The 18,806-nt window shown below is 36.7% G+C and overlaps 1 protein-coding gene across 4 annotated transcripts in view; it reads right to left on the bottom strand.

The window, feature by feature from the left end:
- Positions 1 to 524: 524 nt before the first annotated feature.
- LOC112049139 (protein mesh) overlaps positions 525 to 18,806 on the bottom strand; it is a 45,119-nt gene continuing 26,837 nt past the window's right edge. For 2 of the 4 annotated variants that reach the window (XM_052888860.1, XM_024086933.2), the window contains exons 2-20: positions 16,646 to 16,884; positions 15,917 to 16,123; positions 15,382 to 15,540; positions 15,018 to 15,155; positions 14,649 to 14,817; positions 14,084 to 14,341; positions 13,198 to 13,537; positions 12,746 to 13,027; positions 12,437 to 12,569; positions 12,121 to 12,215; positions 11,769 to 11,887; positions 11,521 to 11,672; positions 10,982 to 11,090; positions 10,144 to 10,280; positions 9,661 to 9,790; positions 8,393 to 8,655; positions 6,468 to 6,572; positions 5,747 to 5,855; positions 3,978 to 5,277 (exon numbers count right to left, since the gene is read on the bottom strand). In XM_052888860.1, the coding sequence (XP_052744820.1) occupies positions 4,307 to 5,277; positions 5,747 to 5,855; positions 6,468 to 6,572; positions 8,393 to 8,655; positions 9,661 to 9,790; positions 10,144 to 10,280; positions 10,982 to 11,090; positions 11,521 to 11,672; positions 11,769 to 11,887; positions 12,121 to 12,215; positions 12,437 to 12,569; positions 12,746 to 13,027; positions 13,198 to 13,537; positions 14,084 to 14,341; positions 14,649 to 14,817; positions 15,018 to 15,155; positions 15,382 to 15,540; positions 15,917 to 16,123; positions 16,646 to 16,783 (4,014 nt within the window). In that variant the 5' untranslated portion in view covers positions 16,784 to 16,884 and the 3' untranslated portion in view covers positions 3,978 to 4,306. Of the gene's footprint in view, positions 2,428 to 2,756; positions 2,914 to 3,977; positions 5,278 to 5,746; positions 5,856 to 6,467; positions 6,573 to 8,392; positions 8,656 to 9,660; positions 9,791 to 10,143; positions 10,281 to 10,981; positions 11,091 to 11,520; positions 11,673 to 11,768; positions 11,888 to 12,120; positions 12,216 to 12,436; positions 12,570 to 12,745; positions 13,028 to 13,197; positions 13,538 to 14,083; positions 14,342 to 14,648; positions 14,818 to 15,017; positions 15,156 to 15,381; positions 15,541 to 15,916; positions 16,124 to 16,645; positions 16,885 to 18,806 lie in introns of those variants that run through there. The other 2 variants (XM_024086935.2, XM_024086934.2) reach the window with 2 other exon arrangements.

Below are 18,806 nucleotides of genomic sequence, written 5' to 3'. Positions count from 1 at the left end.
TTTCAGTATCAGAACCACCAATACCATTCGAAGCTGAACACCAGTGGGATTTGTATATTATGTCGATGTTATTTTAGGAGCTCCGTGGCGCAGGTATGCGCGATTGACTTACAAGACGGAGGTCCTGGGTTCGATCCCCAGCTGGACCGATTGACGTTCTCTTAATTGGTCCAGGTCTGGCTGGTGGGAGGCTTCGGCCGTAGCTAGTTACCACCCTACCGACAAAACCGGTACGATGTCGTGCAGAAACCGAAAGGGGTGTGGATCGTCCTCCTCCTAATCCGCTTCCATCTTAGATTGCATCATCACTTACCATCAGGTGAGATTGTAGTCAAGGGCTAGAAGGATTGTAGTTGCTAGTAAGAATAAAAAAAAATGTTTAAATAGTAGTAGAAGTATGATCGTCAGTCTTGTACCAAACATTCTCGAGGTAACATTTAATTACCTCGTAACATTTTACTTAATCACTGTTAAACGAAATAAGTACTAATTTGTAAACACGGTTTATTTAATAAAACGAGAAATCCTAGTTAACAATTTTATAATTTTAAAAAAGCATTTTAGTTATTGCACCAATCATACATACCTAAAGATAAGTATCTATACATACTTACTATACAAAAGAAAATAATTTTTCAAAGGTACAAAAATAATGTAGTTAAATTCCTAATATTTACTTTAAATGTTAATAATGTAATTATGTAGTTATGTAGTTATAGCAAAATACTAAAGGAGATAGTCCAAAATTGTATGGGGCCCAGGATCAGTCATTGTATCCCTGTCGGAAATAAAAGAAAATATTTTTTTAAACTATTTTTCATTATACAAATCTACGAATTTACTTTAATTCTTTCGAAATATTATTTATTCTCTCCCAAGAACTGCAACGTGTTATGGGTAATAATAGCGGATTGATGACGTTTTCAATGCAGTAGTCGATTTGACGTTTGCTGTCAATTGTCATGTCATAGTTGCTTTAGGGACGCCATCTTGTTATAACTCGAAAACTTGGGTTTTTAATTTTTATTAATTTCTTTTTAATTAGTTACGTTTATTCACTAATTTAGATTTTAATAAAATCCTTGTATTTTTTAAATTTTAATGACACGGGGTACAAGAGTGGGCCTGAAATTCACTGACCATCTCCTTTGTCATGCTACATTAGTACTTTAATAATAAAATACAAAATGTATTTGATAAAAGGTGTGCTCATTTTAATTTAAATTCGACTTAATGTTAAGTTTATAAAAAAATTAAAGGTGGGATAGATTGTTTTGGAATCGTTAATTAATGTAGAAAAAAAAGTAGATCCTATTTTAATAACTTATTCGGAATTCTTACAATTGGAATTTCAAGTCAATGCACTTATGTAAACAGTGAAATTTAATAACATAATTGAAGAATTTATAGAAGATACCATTGAGTATAGCTTGGCAACTTCGTTCGTAACACTCCCAATGGTCCGCACGGGCCGAGGGGCGTGTAGCGATGAATGAAAAACCTACGACTGATGCACCTCACTTCTCCGCACGCACGATTTCACACCCGCGGAGTCTTTCCCCCCGTCGTCCGCATATCATGGGAGTGACGTCAACGAACTTGCCAGACTATATTTACGTTACGTAAATTTTATATTGATTTATTGATTACTTACAAACTAGATTTTCTTAAAAAAATCTCCTAACTTCATATATTATGTCACGAAGTCCTTTCGTAATTATCCTTTACAAAATGAAATTTATAACATAATGAAGTTGGTGGTTTATACCATAGAATAAAAATTTAGATGCTAAATTATTCTAAGAGCAAGATATCTATGTGCCCAGTGGGAGTTTTCAATTTTTCATACTGTTACTATCGAGTTGACGTAAACGCGAATTTATATGGAATCGAAACAGTTGTGCAGTAGCGCCACTAGATGGCGCTGTTTCAATTCCTTAGAAATTCGCGTTCACGTTAACGCGATAGTAACAGTATCAGACTCCCACTAGGCCCTCTGATATACTCGTAGTAAGCAAAAAACGCTAGTTGATTTCTGTTTCCCCAGTCCACGCCCTGCTTGTCTGCGGTTGTTGTGGTGGGAACTGCGGTGGTGGCGGCGGATATTGCGGCTGTTGTTGTTGATACTGCGGTTGTTGTTGTTGATACTGGGGTTGTTGCTCTGGATACTGCGGTTCTTGTTGATATTGCGGTTGTGCGAACGTTTCCGTAGTTGGCGGTTGGTATTGTGGTTGCCCGAAAGTGTCGGTCGTTGACTGATATTGCTCAGATGGTTGCGGGTATTCTTGACCGTATGGGTACGCGTTATCGTCAACCTTGACAGGTTCTGTCGGTTCGGGACTGTCCTCTGTGAGGTCTTTTTTGTAAGGAATAGATTCGTCGTCAGAGTTCAGTTTCAGTTGATCATCTGGGTCGAAGGTTCGTGTTCTGTGAAATAGATAAGCATTAGGTAATTTAATCCACTATTTACTAGATACAATTAAACTCAGATTATAAACTTTACTACCTCTCAATTTTTTTTTAATAACACGTTTAAATTTTTGAAAGACCCACGATAGTTATGAATATCATTATTTTCATTATGTTGGGTGTAATTGAAGATATTTGTGCAGCTATTTACACAGATGTGTAAATAGCTGCACAAATTTAATGAAACGCCACCAAAAACCATCGCTTTTAAACTCAGGGATTAAAAATCCACGATTACATTTCGGTACAACTGACTAGTCCGGGTCTAAATATTATACTTTACTGACCTGATAGGTAAGAATTCGTTCTCCTCACGTTCTTCATCCTTCTTTCTCTTCAGCAAGCGATATCCAATGCAGATGAGTACCACGACTATTGGTAACATCACCGCACTGATGATGCCCCATGTAGCTCCCAGGGTGCGAGCGGAGTATTCTTGATTACCTGCACAAGAAATATAGCATTGACCTCAGAACATTCTTCTTCTTCTGCTACTGCCATCTCCTATCGGAGGTTAGCAATCATTTAGGCTAATTTAACTTTATTTACTGCTGCCCGAAACAGTGATCTGGTTACTGAGCCATTGGCGTAAGTTCTCGAGCCAAGATGTGCATCTGAGACCAGGCCTTCGTTTTTCCTTTGTAAAAACTTTTCCCTGAAGTAGATCATATTTGGAATTTCGCATTACGTAATATGACCCAAATATTCGAGCTTCCACCTTTGAACCTCTGTTGCCATTCTTTGCCACACAATAGTATTACGTACATAACATAGAAAATGCTAATTTTATCTGGCATTGACGATACTGGAACAATGTTTGTCAAAGAGTGTATTTCGACATGTGTTAATAAATTATCTAGCGGTCAACAGGATTCCTAATTAATTGGTTAAGAAATGAATTAATTTATTGAGTTACTAAAAAAAAAGACAAAATAAGACTACTGTTTTTGATTAAGAAGCTGAAATTTGTTAATCATACACTATACCTACTTATAATCATATTATTAAAAGAACGAACATAACTTTGGAAGATGTGCATGAATTTTGCACTTAACTTTTTATTGATCGATCCAAACAGATCATCATCATTTTAGGTCATGCTGCAGCTAACTTTGCAAAATCAAACAATGGAACATACCTACATAAAGATTCGTAAGGCAAAATAGTAATAAGACTATCTAATTGTGTACCATTAAAAACATGATGACAGATTACAGATAAGGACGACTATCAGGCAAATTTGAACACATTATCTAAGAGAACAAATAAAAAAAGTTACCAACCTGTGACCCAGTTATTTTTGTGTACACCTTGATAAGAAAGCAAGTAATAACAGCTTATCGGGGCATAAATAAAAACGCATCACATGACCGAGAAAATTTCTATTCCACACAATATGTGGTAGCTATATCCCTTGCTTTCCTATTTGCACAAATTAAAAATTAAAGTCATACTGGAAATTATTCTACCGTGCTTCGGAACAGAAATTTCCTCTCATTGTGATATCATTCCGATTTGTATAGTTTTAATCGTATTTAAAATTTTAATTTTACAACATACAAATAAACTTTCTAAAACAACAACAATGGGTAACAACACAAAACAAAATAAACCTGTAGAAAACCCTAACTAAATAAAATACGGTGATAGATTTTAAAATATAAGGTTAAGTGCAAATACTATCTATTCTTAAACTAGGATTAGGTACAAGCTATAAGAAATAATTTAAATGGGTAGCCCGATACTCTGAAAATTGTCATATTGTTGGGCAGTGTTATCTTTTCACTTATATATTTTATCAGTGGGATATTGCATTAACGATTACAAAAGATAATACTTAAACCATAGTAGATTTACTACTGAACGTTGGCATATCGGCCGTGGGAGGGTCGATTAGCGTTTCTACTGATTTTCCTCTTTTAGGAGGAAGCGTAAATGTTTTCACTTCTGTTGGTGGAGCACTTTTTGGAGGCTCTGGCAAGCCTGGATTGTTGTAAGTGCTTCTGGGGCTATTGTCAGACGTCGGACTTATTGGAGGAGAATAAATCTCGGAATAAGTCGGAGAATACTGAGACGGTATAGGACTGTACTGGCCTTCGTATTTAGGGGAATAGGGGTCTTCTGATCCCTCTTTGGTAGAATAACCTGAATCGCTCGGAAGAGCACGTCTACCGGTTTGGCGTGGCTTGCTAATGTATTTTATATCTTTGGCCGGTCGTGTTAAGGTTGAATCTTTATTGGACTCCGTTTCAGAGGGCGTTGTTAGAGACAGTAGATCTTCTTCAGATAGATCCCAGGGTTTGTCAGTGAATTCTACTTCGGGGGCGTTCGGTAAAGGTTCGTTAGTCCGGTAGGTTTTGTCGTAAGCGCGACGTTTTTTGGCTTTGTCAGATTTGTTTGAATCACTCTTATTAGAGTCAGAGTACCCGATGCCGGACGTGTCACCGTCTTGCATCGTTTCAGATGGTGGTGGAGGGGCGGATCTAGTTATTAATCCAATGCTAGGTTTTAATGGGCTTTCCTCTGTAGGAGTATCGGGTATTTTGGGCTTATCAGAATCCTGGCTACGTAACGTCGAGGATTTCATAGTGTCGGTGATGTTTCCCATTGAAGCTGATCTGAGATTAAGACGAGAGGCGGATTTCGATCGTGGTATGTCTTGGAAGCGGAAGCCCTCTTTGCCTTCGGAGCGCGGCTTGTGCCAACACCAAAACCATAACAGGCAAATGAGGAGCGCTAACGGTAGAATAATTGCCACTATGATGCCCCAAGTCAGGAACAGGGCGCGTTGGGAGTACTCCTGGTTACCTGTTTACGAAAAATGGCACTTAACTTTAGGTTCGAATTGTTTAAATAATGGCCATAGCTTTTGAATATGGCCATTCACGGCTGTTCACGGTTCAGTGGTTACGACAATAGTCCAGTGGGAGGGAATCGAAACAGAGTCTCTTCGTGATGAGTGATAAACTTGAATAATATTTTTCTATGATTTTAAAAGAATCCTCCTGAATAATAATGATTGTGATCATCATACGTGATTTTTTAGTAATGTTGGAAACTCCTTGCCATTAAATCGGGAGATCTTAGATTCTATTTAAAGCTCGCACCATTTTAGGATCTTGTAATTTGTAAATAACCTCATGTCTAGTCTTCTGGCCGCTTTATTCTGGTAATAATGACGCAAAAACTAGTAGCACTAGACTACTAAAAGAGCAGAGGATCTCGGTTATTAAGCAAGACAATTAGTTTTGATTTAATATTCCTGTAAGGCACTCACGTAAGCATTCCGTGTAACCGTAGTCAGGTAGATTCCACCGGCCGTTGTCCTCACAAATACGTCGCTTGTCTCCTATCAGAATAAAGTTTTGGTTGCATTCGAAGTTTACCTGTAAAATAACATTAACTTAACTTACTTTACAGTAATACTTGACGTAACAAGTAGAAAAACATATGTGCCACCTGTTCATAAGTGGTATAAGCCATCGTTCTAACAATCGCCTCCCTGACGTTTCCAGGTTTAATGGTGATATTAGGAAATTTTAGAATTAAAACTATCGTGAGTGTCATTCACAGGCACAATCCAATTTGATTGATTTAGTAAGTTTGGATTGTGTTGTTGCAAGAACCAGCTCATGACTGAGGGCCCCGGATGGGTTCGAAACTAGTCGGGCATACTCCAATGTTGAATCACGTCAGTTTTAGCCGTATGTTCATAATCAATTAAGAGAATATTTAACATGAAAGTTCAGTTAAATTATCAAGTTAGGAGTTAAAATTTATGATAGTATTTAATGTTGATTAAATTGTGCAATCGACATATCGACCTGAGGTAGAGGCGTTTGGCTTTATGAGCATTGTAGTAGAGATAACCAATGCGGTAATGATTAGATCAGAGGATCAATTAACAGCAGAGAAACTGCTAATGCGTTAGCATCACTCAATATCAAGTGAATCGCTTGCTCGTTCACCCGCTATTTAAGTGATAAAAAGCCACTTACTCTTGTGCCAGGAGTGAAGAAGAAGTTACTCTTCCGTCCAAAACGAGGAGTCTCCAATATACCGCAGCTTATCACGCGCCGTGCGTTTGTTTCTCGGATATTTACCTAAAACAATAATACGTATTAAATTTTCTTGGAAAACTGTTTGTATTTAGTAATTGGTTGTTATGTATGTTATGGTGTTTGTATGTAAAACGAACATACAAGTAGAATAAAGCCTTTAAACTAGCGTTAAAATTAAAGTATTTTTTCCTTTATTAGAATTTATTGAAATATTATGTTTTTAAGTAAAGTTTTTGCAAGCTAAAGTTTGTGAATACGTGAAAAAACATCGGAAGTAGAACGAGTAACGAAATTAAAAGAAAATGTATCTACTTAAACACAGCCAAGTAGATATATTCAAAACTTATAAAATGGACTTGGGGTACATAAAATTCATTTTGGCAATTAGTTTTAGATATAATTACGATAGTGAGACTAAGAATTAAAAGAATAATAAAATCTAAATTCGAAATAAACAAGTAGTAATAATAAACTAACTAATAAACATAATAAAATAACTTGGAGGACTAAAATATTGATCAAATCCTGTTTAAAATTAGTTACATAAAGTTGTTACTTTTTAAAAACACCATTATTAGATTGTGAACCAAACAGTTGTAATAGAATTATATTACCAAATCAATAAAACACACTGCGATCTCTATGCCCTATAAACTTTCAGTGATTATTTCAACTTCACGATTGGATATCCAAGTAAGACTGAAGATTTTCTATAGAATTACCCTTATAGCATAAAAACCTTGGTTCACTATAATTACACGAACAATGGAATGTACATACTGACATACTTTATAGGTGGACATGTTTTTTACAACCACTGCTTACCATAAAACCATTTTATAATGAAAAATGTGAAGAACATTAATATCGTTTTGAAAATTAGGCATGTAAAATCACTCATCAAGAAAGGATTTTAATAAACTAAAGAAGAAACTGAAGAGCACCGTGTTAGTAAAGTAAGGGCATGTAATAGAAGAAGGAAGAAGGAGGTTAGAAAATGTTTCCAAGTGAAAGGAGAAAGCTAGAGAAGAGTAGAGGAAGATCAAACCAGGAATGGTTAGATAGTGTGGAAGTCTAATTACATTTACCGATTACACAGCATGGGATAAAGTTAGGTGATAATAATGATAAGGAACACACTGTAGATAGTAATATTTGTTATTGAATTAGTTTTCTTAGTGGCTGTAAGTTAGATACAGACAGACGAACACACTGTTTAATAACGATACTAAACGAGTATTTAAATATAGTTACATTACACGTTTTTCTCTGTTATTATCAACTGAGTCATTATTTTCCCACGTTTAAATACTTAACAGTATAATCTGCAATTCTGCATAACTTAATGTTACATCGAGCAAATTACACTCATTATGAGTGTTTATAAGGACTTCTCTAACGTCATTTCAAGACAGGACCACGATAAGGTCATTTTAGGTGACATAAAAGTACCAATAACGTAAAAAAAATATTTCTCTTCGGAGCCTTTTTAACCGGTGTTTTTAAAAGTTCACATATTTATAACATGAAATCGCAGATTTTGAATAATGGCTTTAAGTATTTTGAATTTATTGAAATATATTCGCCAGATTTTAGATTATTTTGGGCAACCTTGACAAAACAATCTGATAATCTGATCTGCTCTTCTTGCTTCTTCAGATTATAATAACATAGATTATTATAACCATTAACCAGCGCGGAAATGCAGCCAGTATTCTTGCCACCATTCCACGTGGGCATGATTTATATAGTTTTTAGGATAACATTCTTTCTCAATAAAAAAAAACCATTAACTTTCTTTTTAGAAATTGCACTGACGGGAAAAGAAGTCATCATAAAAATACAGCTATGCTATTACTTACTATAGAAGATAGATAGTTCTTCGTGAATTCCGCCTGATCTCTATTGAGCGTCATGCCATAGTCATATCGACATTGGTATGAGTCCTGACAGAGTTCCAACGCTCGCGCCACATCACGAGATCGGTTCGCCGGCAAGAAGTCCGCCGGCTCTCGAATGAAGTTCGGTATAAAGTTATTGTCGTTGAAGAATGCTGCCGTCCGACCATATTCTCTGAAGAACATCGCAACTCCTATACCCTGTTGTTCTCGATCGGTCAGTTGCCCTGAAAAGATTTTAAATTTAGAGATTCTGTGGACTGTAAGCTTATTGATCCTTAATTTAATTAAGCAATTTAATCTTATTGTATATTTTAACTAGAAGACCCTCGGGACTTCGTCAACGCGGGAAATCAATGTATACTTTCAATCTCTAATTCTAAACTTTAGGGGTTAAATTTTAAAAATTGTTCAATCACGTTATATTTCGTATTTTCTTCATGATTTATAAACAAATTTTTAAAACTATAACTCTAAAAATTATCGACTTTCCATACAAAGTTTCAATCCCTATTTCACCCCCTTCTCTTTTTATTTCAGGGATAACAAGTAGCCTATGTTCTGCTCCAAGGTTCCATTTATCATAATACCAAAATTCATCTTGGTCGGTTCAGCCGTTTAGCCGTGAAAAGGTAACAGACAGACAGACTTACTTTCGCATTTATTATATTAGTATAGATTTCAGAGTCTCATTATTAAGCATTACATGAAAATACAGCAATAAAAGACGAGCTTACAAAAGACGCCTTACGACCTTGGAGTGGCAATTACCTTACGTTCATAAAGCCCTAGGACTCAACTCAGGCACAGCCGCTAGGTAAGCATTGCCTGAGTACCTAACTTTGGCGGTGCTTATAGTAAAATAATATACAATGGGGAGTCTAAAACTACGAAAAGGGTAAAAATTATAGGTAATTCAAGATTTCAGAAGACTTATAAGTACCAAATAGAATCTCTCAGAATGAGAAGGGTTAGTCCACCACGCTGTCCAAATGCGGATTGGCAGATTTCACACACGCAGAGAATTAATAAAATTCTCAGATATGCAGGTTTCCTCAAGATGTTTTCCCTTTACCGCTTGAGACATGTGATATTTAATTTCTTAAAATGCATATAACTTAAAAGTTGGAGGTGCATGCCCCGGACCGGATTCGAACCTACGCCCTCTGAATCAAAGGCAGAGGTCAAGGCAGGCTATCAAGGCTATTACAAAATCATTAATATTAACTTACACATTTGTGCGAAATCTCTATGTGCCGACTGGAAGTTGTTGACGTCAATCGCTCCAAGAGTTCCGTCGGGACGTACGAAGTCGTCGTTGATATCCAGAGACCAATTACCGAAGAGACCTCGTGTTTGATTCTAAATATAAAAGAACAATCACAATTATGTTACGGATATTGTATAGCTATTAGGTACAATACAAAACGCACACTATGTCTGCGTAGAAACTAACCCTGACAACCTTTCATATAAAATTCCCTGATTTACCCTAAAAGTTAAAGTTATTAGTGAGTCCCAAAAGGAAACTACTGTCCTTGGATTTGCTAGCTTAGGCTAAGTGCTGATATTTAAGCTTATCCTGTAAAAATAAGCCTTTTAAATATCTAACCAACAAAGCAACGTAACTAAGTAAAAGTCAAAAACAGAAATTCATAAAGCTACAAAACAAGCAGCCATTATGAGAGGAAAAGTATCAAAATACTTGTACCTACCATAAAAGTCCAAGGCAAGTAAACTCTGGCGCTCATGAAGCCTCCGTTTTCAATAACCTCAACACCAGCACCCGAAGGGAACATGATGACTATCTCAGACTGGTTCAAGAGATACATAGGCTGGTATACTGTCACACCTGGAACAATAATCATTATGTTTAAACTAGCCTAACTAGATAGACTCGACATTACCCCGAGATTTTAAGGTGAGGCTTTAAGATCCACGATTTAGAATTTAAACTATCGTGAGTTTAGTGAGTTTAGCAGTGTTTCATAATCAATTAATATGAATAATATTAATTGATTATGAAACACTGCTAAAACTCACGTGATATTAAGTCGGAGTATGCCCGACTAGTTTCGAGCCCATACGGGGCCCTTAGTCAAGAGCTGGTTCTTGCATCGCGGCACGATCCAAACTCCAAACTAGTTCGAAAAAGTCTGGCATACTCTGACCTAATATCAAGTGAGTTTTAGCCGTGTTTCATAATCAATTAATAAGATCCACGTTATCGTTTAGGATTTTCGTTCGAGACGGAATTTCAACAGACCGATAGCATGTTATAATTTTATCCTCGTACTTACGCTGCAACGAACATTACGCAGGTGCTGGGCAACAGCAAGTTCTTGTCGATCACAGCTAAAGCCGCTATACAAGTAGGTACAAAAGCATAAAGATATATACTGCTTAAATTAAGGATTTAAACTATATATGTTGGTGTCGTAGATCAGACCGTGGTGTATGGAAGTCCATACATGAGGCCTATGTCCAAAAGTGGACATCCATCGGTTTATACTCATTAAATATGTAGGAATAAGATGTCTAATTGTAACTTACCAGGGAAGTATTGCACTCTCAACGAAGGTCGGTCGAAGTAGATCCTCTTATTATCTGCAAACACATCCAGGTGATATCTCCACTGCGCATGCTGGGGTCGCAGTCTGACCTGAACGATGGAAAACATCAAATAAATACGAGTACATGCATTGCCCATAGTAATAGGTAATAGGCAGCATAAATAAATAAGAGAAAAAAATAATTTAAAGTATTGTTAAAATCCATATAAAAATACCGGTACATCATTTAATTATCCACTACTAAACCTAGTCCACTCATGGAAACCTTAGATTTCAATAAGAAATTTTGTTTTTAAGTAAAACCAAAAATAAATCAGGTTAAATTCGCCACTTTTCTGTAAGTATTGTCTGAACATGCAAATCAGAAACCTGGTAGAAAGCTTCGGCTGCAGTATCAGAAGTTTTACCCAAGTTCGTCTTTTAAACCACTGTAGTATTATAGAATTAGATTTTTGGTTTGAATTTTATCCACTATATTATAAGAATTAGATTTAAACTAGGCACATAGTTTAGACTTACCTCAATTGGAATAGAGTTGTTTGAAGCAGCTACTATGGATGTTAGTACCGTAGCATTCACTGGTCCCAGTCTATTCCTCGGCGTCTGTTCGAAGCGACCCTGCACGTCCAGTCTTAACGAAGGTTGGTCAACTCGCACCAATACATATTCGCCTGTGAAAACAGAGATCATGTTAATCCGAAATTCCATATAACCATAGGGTATCATCAACTAATAATAGATTTAACATAAAACTTTGTTATACCTACCTTTGCCGTTAAAGGTGTATTGCAACCCATCAAAAGTAACAATGTGGGGATCTCCAAATATCCCTGCCACTCCAGGAGATTGATATCCTACACAATCTTGAGATGGTCGTCGTTCAAACCTAAAATAAAATGAAACATCAAATCAGAAAATATTTCTCACTCGTTAAATACACCGAGGCAAGTAGATAAATCAATGAGGCGATTACTAAACAATTTCAAATACACTTCAATAGAAATTTACTTCATTATCATCATTATCAGCCAATGGACGTCCACTGCAAGACATAGGTAACCGACATCAAGATTTTAAGTCGCTACAATCCAGTAGGTAGTTTGTACAACAACAACAAACCTGAAAGTCTCGCAACCGACCGCCTGTTCCTCTTGCCACATGCAACACTGGTAGAATGGTATCATATCATGGAACCAATGGGATAGAGAGGGTACCTGTAAATGAACAAAAATGATTAGTTGCAGTGATTTGAATTGGAACAGCAAAATACGCTTTCATATTTTTTATTTAAGATTCAACCGATAGCGACGATTAGTTATCGATTTGAGTGAAATATCAAAGATAGGTAAAACAAAAGCATGATTTGAACGTGAGCAAGTTTAAAATCTACAGAAATAAAAACACGGCTGTGGACAGAAAGATATGCGCAAAATACCTTGTTAGCCTCATTGTACGGCGTAAACCCAAAGTCGTGAGACCGGTGCGGTTGTGAACCCCACATTTGATCGTACGAAAGCATGAGGAAACCATTCTTGTCATAGCAGCACTGCTGTCCTGATCCTTCAGAACTGTTGATAAATAAGACAAGCTGTATATATTGAAATTGAGCTCGAAAGGTATTCATAAATTAATGAAACTAAAGTAGATTTCGGTATAGAAACTTAAGAATTTTTTAGTATATTGGACATTTAGAAACAGAATTTGAACCCTTACAATGGTTGAAGTTAAGTGATTTGTCTTTTACCTTGGCGCACCACTTCGTACACAATGTAAAGCACCCCAATGATATCTACACGTCGGATTGATGTCTCTGTCACAATGTAGATCAGGCATAAACCGTCCTTTATCCAGCAGAGCATGTTCCAATGTACAGGGACAAACCCAGACTTGAGCTGCATAGTTCTTGAGGAAACGATCGTTTCTCAGCCAGTTGTTGCACATAGCTTGAGGCCACCGTCTACCGTGTAATCTCTCCCATTGGGGAGCGAAGTACCAACCAAGAGGAATGGGCCTACTCCATAACACCCTGGTAAAAATATTTCATAAATAAGTACAATAAATTCGAAAAAGCACTTTCAACAAAAATGATCATTTTCTAGAACATCAATAGATTTTGAAATGAGGTCTGAGTGAATTCATTCAAATAATTTCTGATCAAGGTACAAAATTTGAATTAAAATAGAATCAAATACTTACGGTGATATCGGCACCCCTTTATAAACTTCAGGAGTAGTCAAATTGATTTGAATAAATCCAAACTGCATATCGTTATGCATTATATTGTCTCTGTTTCTAAAGTTTTGTGGATTTATAACGTACTCCCCTGTATTAGCTACACCCACTTCTATCATATCAATGAATTCCAATTGAGGCCTAATCGTGACCTCTTTATAACCCCATAAACTGATCTGTAACTGCACGTTCAAGTTTGTTGTTAAGTTGAACCGATCCCACGTCATTCTTATTTCTGGAGGATACCTCTCATGGACTGCGTTGTCGGGGAAGAAGATTTTCTCAGTAGCAGTGGCTGGAGTTTCTAAAACATTAACAATACATCATCAATAATCAATTCATATGTGTAAATGAAATTAGAGTATCTATCTGCGATTTCAAAATAATTGCGTTTTTATTCTTCTAAAAAAAATTGTTTAGTCTGTCTGTCTTTATGCTTGACCAGGCTAATTTCTGGAACGGCTGAGCCGATTCAAATAGAACTTTCACTGAAAGATATACGGGGTTATTGCATCATGAAATTAATGAAAATTAATGGACAATGAAAATCAATAGTTTAGGACAATAGGATTTGTTGATTTTCAATTCTTTAAATTTTTTTCCCGCAGAATTTCAAGCGGACGAAGTCGTGGGCTGTAAATATTAACAGATAATTGATTGTGCTATTAGCAATAATGTTTGTTATCTAAATTCATGTACACTATCAGAAAAGGTCAAACCAGTCAATGGTAACCTACCAGTTTTGCCCTAGCCGATTAGAGTCTAAAAATACAAGTTCCAATAAAAAAGTTGATACCAGTCATCTCATAAACAAAAATTAGAATGGTGAAAGAGTATTTAAAATTCTTACCTACGAAAAACCTTCCCTTCCATTTATAAGGTTCGTTGTTGATAGCGATTTCAAATCTTGCGTAACCGTTGTGCCAGAAACGTGGTTGGATGCAAATAGCTCTGTTTTCGTCAACAACTGCGCCGATTACTGCTTCAGTATCGAATCTACATGAAATGCGGTCAGTTGGCCTAAAGCAGGGACCTGTGATGTTGACAACGGTACCTCCAAGCATGTTTCCACTTTCAGGAGCAAACATAAGCGGAAGATTGGCTCCATCTAAAATGCAATTGAAATTGAAGTCCATTAAGTAAAAATGGTGACAGAAGGGATGGCTCATTATTTGCCCAAAGAATCAGTCAGTTTGTCCAACGCGGAAATGCAGCCAGTATTTTTGGCACCATACCGCGTGGCCATAATTAATAATTAAGTTATTAGAATAAGACAGCTTGAGTTTCTTTTTGTGTTATTTAGTTCTCAAAATAAAAAGTATTAACGATTAATAAATAGATAGGTTTCAACATTTTATTGTCAATTTGGCAACTAGGAGAAACTAGTGTCTAGGAGAAACTACAATTTTCCGTACCTATGTCTTTGTTGCAAGTGCCCATGAGAATATTCTCGTCAATTCTGAAGATGTGTCTACCAGGGAAGCCGTTAGCCCAACCTCTTCCCGTCAAGTCTCTTAGCACAGACGCCTGGGAGTATGGCTTGTATTCATAGCTGCGTGTAGCATTGCCTGCGTTGAATCCAATCTATAAATAAAAATGCTCATGAAATATGCAAAATAAACCAGATAGTAGAAAGTGATTTTTGGATCGAGAGACGCGGCCGCGTGTCCAGCTGATTGGTGTAAAGTAAACGGGTGACGATAGTGTAATTTTACAGGAAACATATAGAACCACTTTTTACTCCTTAATAACTCAAAATCTATTTGCATAAACTTTTAACTTACATAAGCTGGAACACCACCTTCTCCGGTTGTGGTATCACCACCAGCTTCAGTATGGGAGCTCCAATTGATCTCAAGATAGTTGAAAATAGCGTAAGTAAACACTTCATCTGTTGCCAGAACCATTTGGAATGTGTTAGTCTGTAAAAAAAAGTTTAGTAAGTTTCAGAAACAAGCCATTTAAGACATCTAGATCTTCATAGCCGTAAGTTTTAAGCATGACTTTGTTAAGAGAGTCGAACTAAAAGTGGTATACTTTAGTGTAGTTTGTCCTCCGATATAATTTACACCTTCTAACGTAGACGTAAATTATATTGAAGGACAAACTATAATATTTAAAGTAGGTAATGGAAATTGTATAACTTACCATGAATAACGCGTTATCAATACCACCAGCAAAGGACATGTTCTTCCAAGTAATCGTGATAGCGTGCTTAGGGAAGAAAGCTTCAGAGCCTATGACACCCTCACGAAGATCCCATGTGATTCGTTCCCTCATTTCAATGCCAAGTTGATCGGTGCGAGTCTAAAAATATATAAAACAAGGTTGCTATTTGCCACACAGTCAAAATATTTTCAGTGTCCGTAATATTTATATTACTTAATGAATAGGAGAAGATTAAAACTTAAATTTCTAATTTTAGCAGAAGATATCGATATCGCTATTTAAAATATTCCTGAAACAATTGAATTCATGCAAGATATCAAGTTTAAAAGGTCGTTAAACCCCTGTAACTCTTAATTCTTATAACCAAAGCTCATAAATCCGTAACGATTTCTTAATGTTTCGACATTTCGTACTCTTGAGGGCATTTATTATGCCCTCAAGCTTATTGCTTATCGAAGGATTATTTCTATAGGAAAATTGGGAAAAGGCCCCAGGACATAAAAATATTAGCTACCTGCAAATCTCTGTCCATTCTGAAATAAACACCAGGTCTTCTTTGATCAGGATCTTCCGGCCTCTGACTTCCAATGCGGCATTTGCTGAAGAATATACCAATGAAGGAGGGGTCGTTGATTCTAGGCCAGTCTTTCATGGGGAAAGACAAGGGGTAGGTGTAATGGTCCGGTGGATCACTGAAGTAGAGGTAACCATTCATGGACAACTGAAAACATGAAGATATAAATAAACTCGACTTGAAATAAAAAATGGTCTGGCTGGTGAGAGGCTTCGGCAGTCCCAACTCCATAATTTGCTACAAACATTGTAACCTATATTCGGCTCACTATTGAGCATGAGTCTCCTCTCGGAATGAGAGAGGTAAGGCTAGTCCACTGCGCTGGACGAATGCAGATTAGCAGACTTGACACACTTAGATAATTTAGAAAATTCTCAGGTAAGCAGGTCCTCACAATGTTTTTCAATCATCGTTTGAGACGTGATATTTAATTTCTTAAAATACACTCAGCTGAAAAGTTGGAGGTGAATGCTCAGGGACGGATTCGAATCTACGTCCTCCGAATCAAAGGCAAAGTCACCAGTGGATAAGATCCTCTAGGCTCTGGACCCTGGAAACCTGCTATCTAACTCTATTACTCGCTACAAACTTTCAGGCTTCCTCAAATGAGGTATCTATGTCTGCCAATAGCCTCCTAGCCCACTTTTAGAATGCTAATTCATTACTTACTCTGGTGTAATTAAATCTGAAGCCAAAGAATGGGAGTTGGAAATTAAAGTTCTTGTGTATCTGTGGTGTGGATGTGTGGATATCTCTTTGGTAATCTCCAATGTCCTCGCTGCCTCCGCGGTCGTAAAACCAGTACATGAAGTTTGATCGTATTTGGGCCAGCCTTTGTTGAGTGATGACGTAAGGCTGCCCATTGTTTTGGTAGCTGGTGTCAGGAAGGGTTCTCCCGTCGATGTGATCTGAATAAATTGTGTTAATGTCAGTCTTTTAGATAAATTTATACTAGCAATCAATACACAAAATACTTATCTTACAGATACAAAAACACAAAGAAGTTTTTTTTTTTTTTAATTTTCGTCTGTCTGTATGTACGGGCTATTTTCTGTAACATCTGAACCAATTTTACTGGGGTTTTCGACTTAGGGGCTACTTTTTATTCCGGATAACACAAAATGACACCTGCAGGGTTTGGGAAAAACTGAACTTCACGCCGATGCGATTATTATCTTTTGTGTATGAATTAGAATCGGACCTATACTGATATTATAAATGCAAAAGTAAGTCTGTCTGTCTTTCTGTCTGTTACCTTTTCACGGCTTAACGGCTGAACCGATCGAAATGAATTTTGGTATAATAGCAAATGGGACCTTGGAGCAAAACAAAACAAACATTTGACAAATACATTGTTTGTTTTGGTCATGTTTCAAGCTAAATGTATATAAAGCTATACCTATTGTTCTAATTTTAGAAAGACTGCGCTTATGTGATAATGGTTAGTTATTTCCGTTAGAATATTATTTTAATTTTTATGCTCCATCAAATTTGTATAAGTACCTACTATTTATATTAAAGAGGTAAAGTTTTTTTTTTATTAAAAGTTATATTCTTTACAGAGATTGCAGTCAAGTCAGCCCTTGACTACTTATTAGCTTATAGCCTTAGCAGTAGTTCCTGAGATTAGCGCGTTCAAACAAAAAATTCTTCAGCTTTTTAATCTATACTAATATTATAAAGAGGTAAAGTTTGTAAGTTTGTAAGTTTGTCACATTTTTTAAATGGGGTAATCTTCGGAACTACTGGTCCGATTTTAAAAATTCTTTCACCAGTAGAATGATACATTATCGGGGAGTGCTATAGGCTATATTTTATATTGGTATCATATATATTAGCCGAGTTATCACAGTTTTTGTCATACAGGTCGGACTGAAAATCCTCTTAAACATACTTATTCGCATGCGCTGCCTTAACTATTGTGTAAAATTGAAATTAATGTATGGAGACTTTATGTATCTTTAAAAGTTCTACAAAAAAGTCCGCGACACCATATATCTATCTTCTATATATTAGCAGATATAGTACCTTTTGTGTTTTAAAAATTATTTATTTTATATACTTAGGTTTACGTCATTATTTATACAACTTAACTTTAATCCTTATTAAAATAAATTATTTAATAATCACAAGGATATTATGGAGATAAGATTTGCCCTTTACAGTATGTTAATTACTTAAATAGTTTCGGAGATATTACAAAATTTCTAAAAGACGCAGAAATTCCGCTATATGACGCCCGGCGCTTTTTATTTACGTAGTTCCCGTTCCCGTGTGAATATGGGAATCAAAAATAGACTATGACACTCGCAAATAACGTAGCTTTCTATTGGTAAAACAATTTTCCAAATCGGTCCAGTAGATCCAGAGATTACCTCCTACAACCACACGAACTTTACCTCTTTATATTATTAGCATAGAAGTCTCTATTTCTCTTGGTCATACCACCACTCTCGAAGGACTGGAATGATTTTGCTAAGGGTAGGAGTAAGATAGAGAAGTTACAGGGTAGGGTAGGGTACGGGTAGGGAAGCGTAGGGGTAGTGTAGGGGTAGGGTAGGTTTAGGGCCGGGTTTAGGGTAGTGGTAGGGTAGGGGTAGAGGTAGGGTAGTGGTAGGGTAGAGGCACGGGTAGGATAGGGAAGTGGTAGGGTAGGGGTAGGATAGGCGTGAGATAGGGGTACGGGTGGGATAGGGGTAGGAAAGGGATAGGGTACGGGGAGGGTAGGGGTAGGATGGGGGTAGGGTGTAGGTAAGGTAGGGGTAGGGTAGGAGTAGGTTCGGGGTAGGGTAGGGGTAGAGTGGGGGTAGGGGTAGGGTAGGGTAGGGTA

The sequence above is a fragment of the Bicyclus anynana genome, chromosome 23, assembly GCF_947172395.1.
Source record: "Bicyclus anynana chromosome 23, ilBicAnyn1.1, whole genome shotgun sequence".
Classification (NCBI taxonomy): domain Eukaryota; kingdom Metazoa; phylum Arthropoda; class Insecta; order Lepidoptera; family Nymphalidae; genus Bicyclus; species Bicyclus anynana.
The sequence above is the reverse complement of the archived record's forward strand: the minus strand, read 5'-3'. Positions and strand labels throughout refer to the sequence as shown.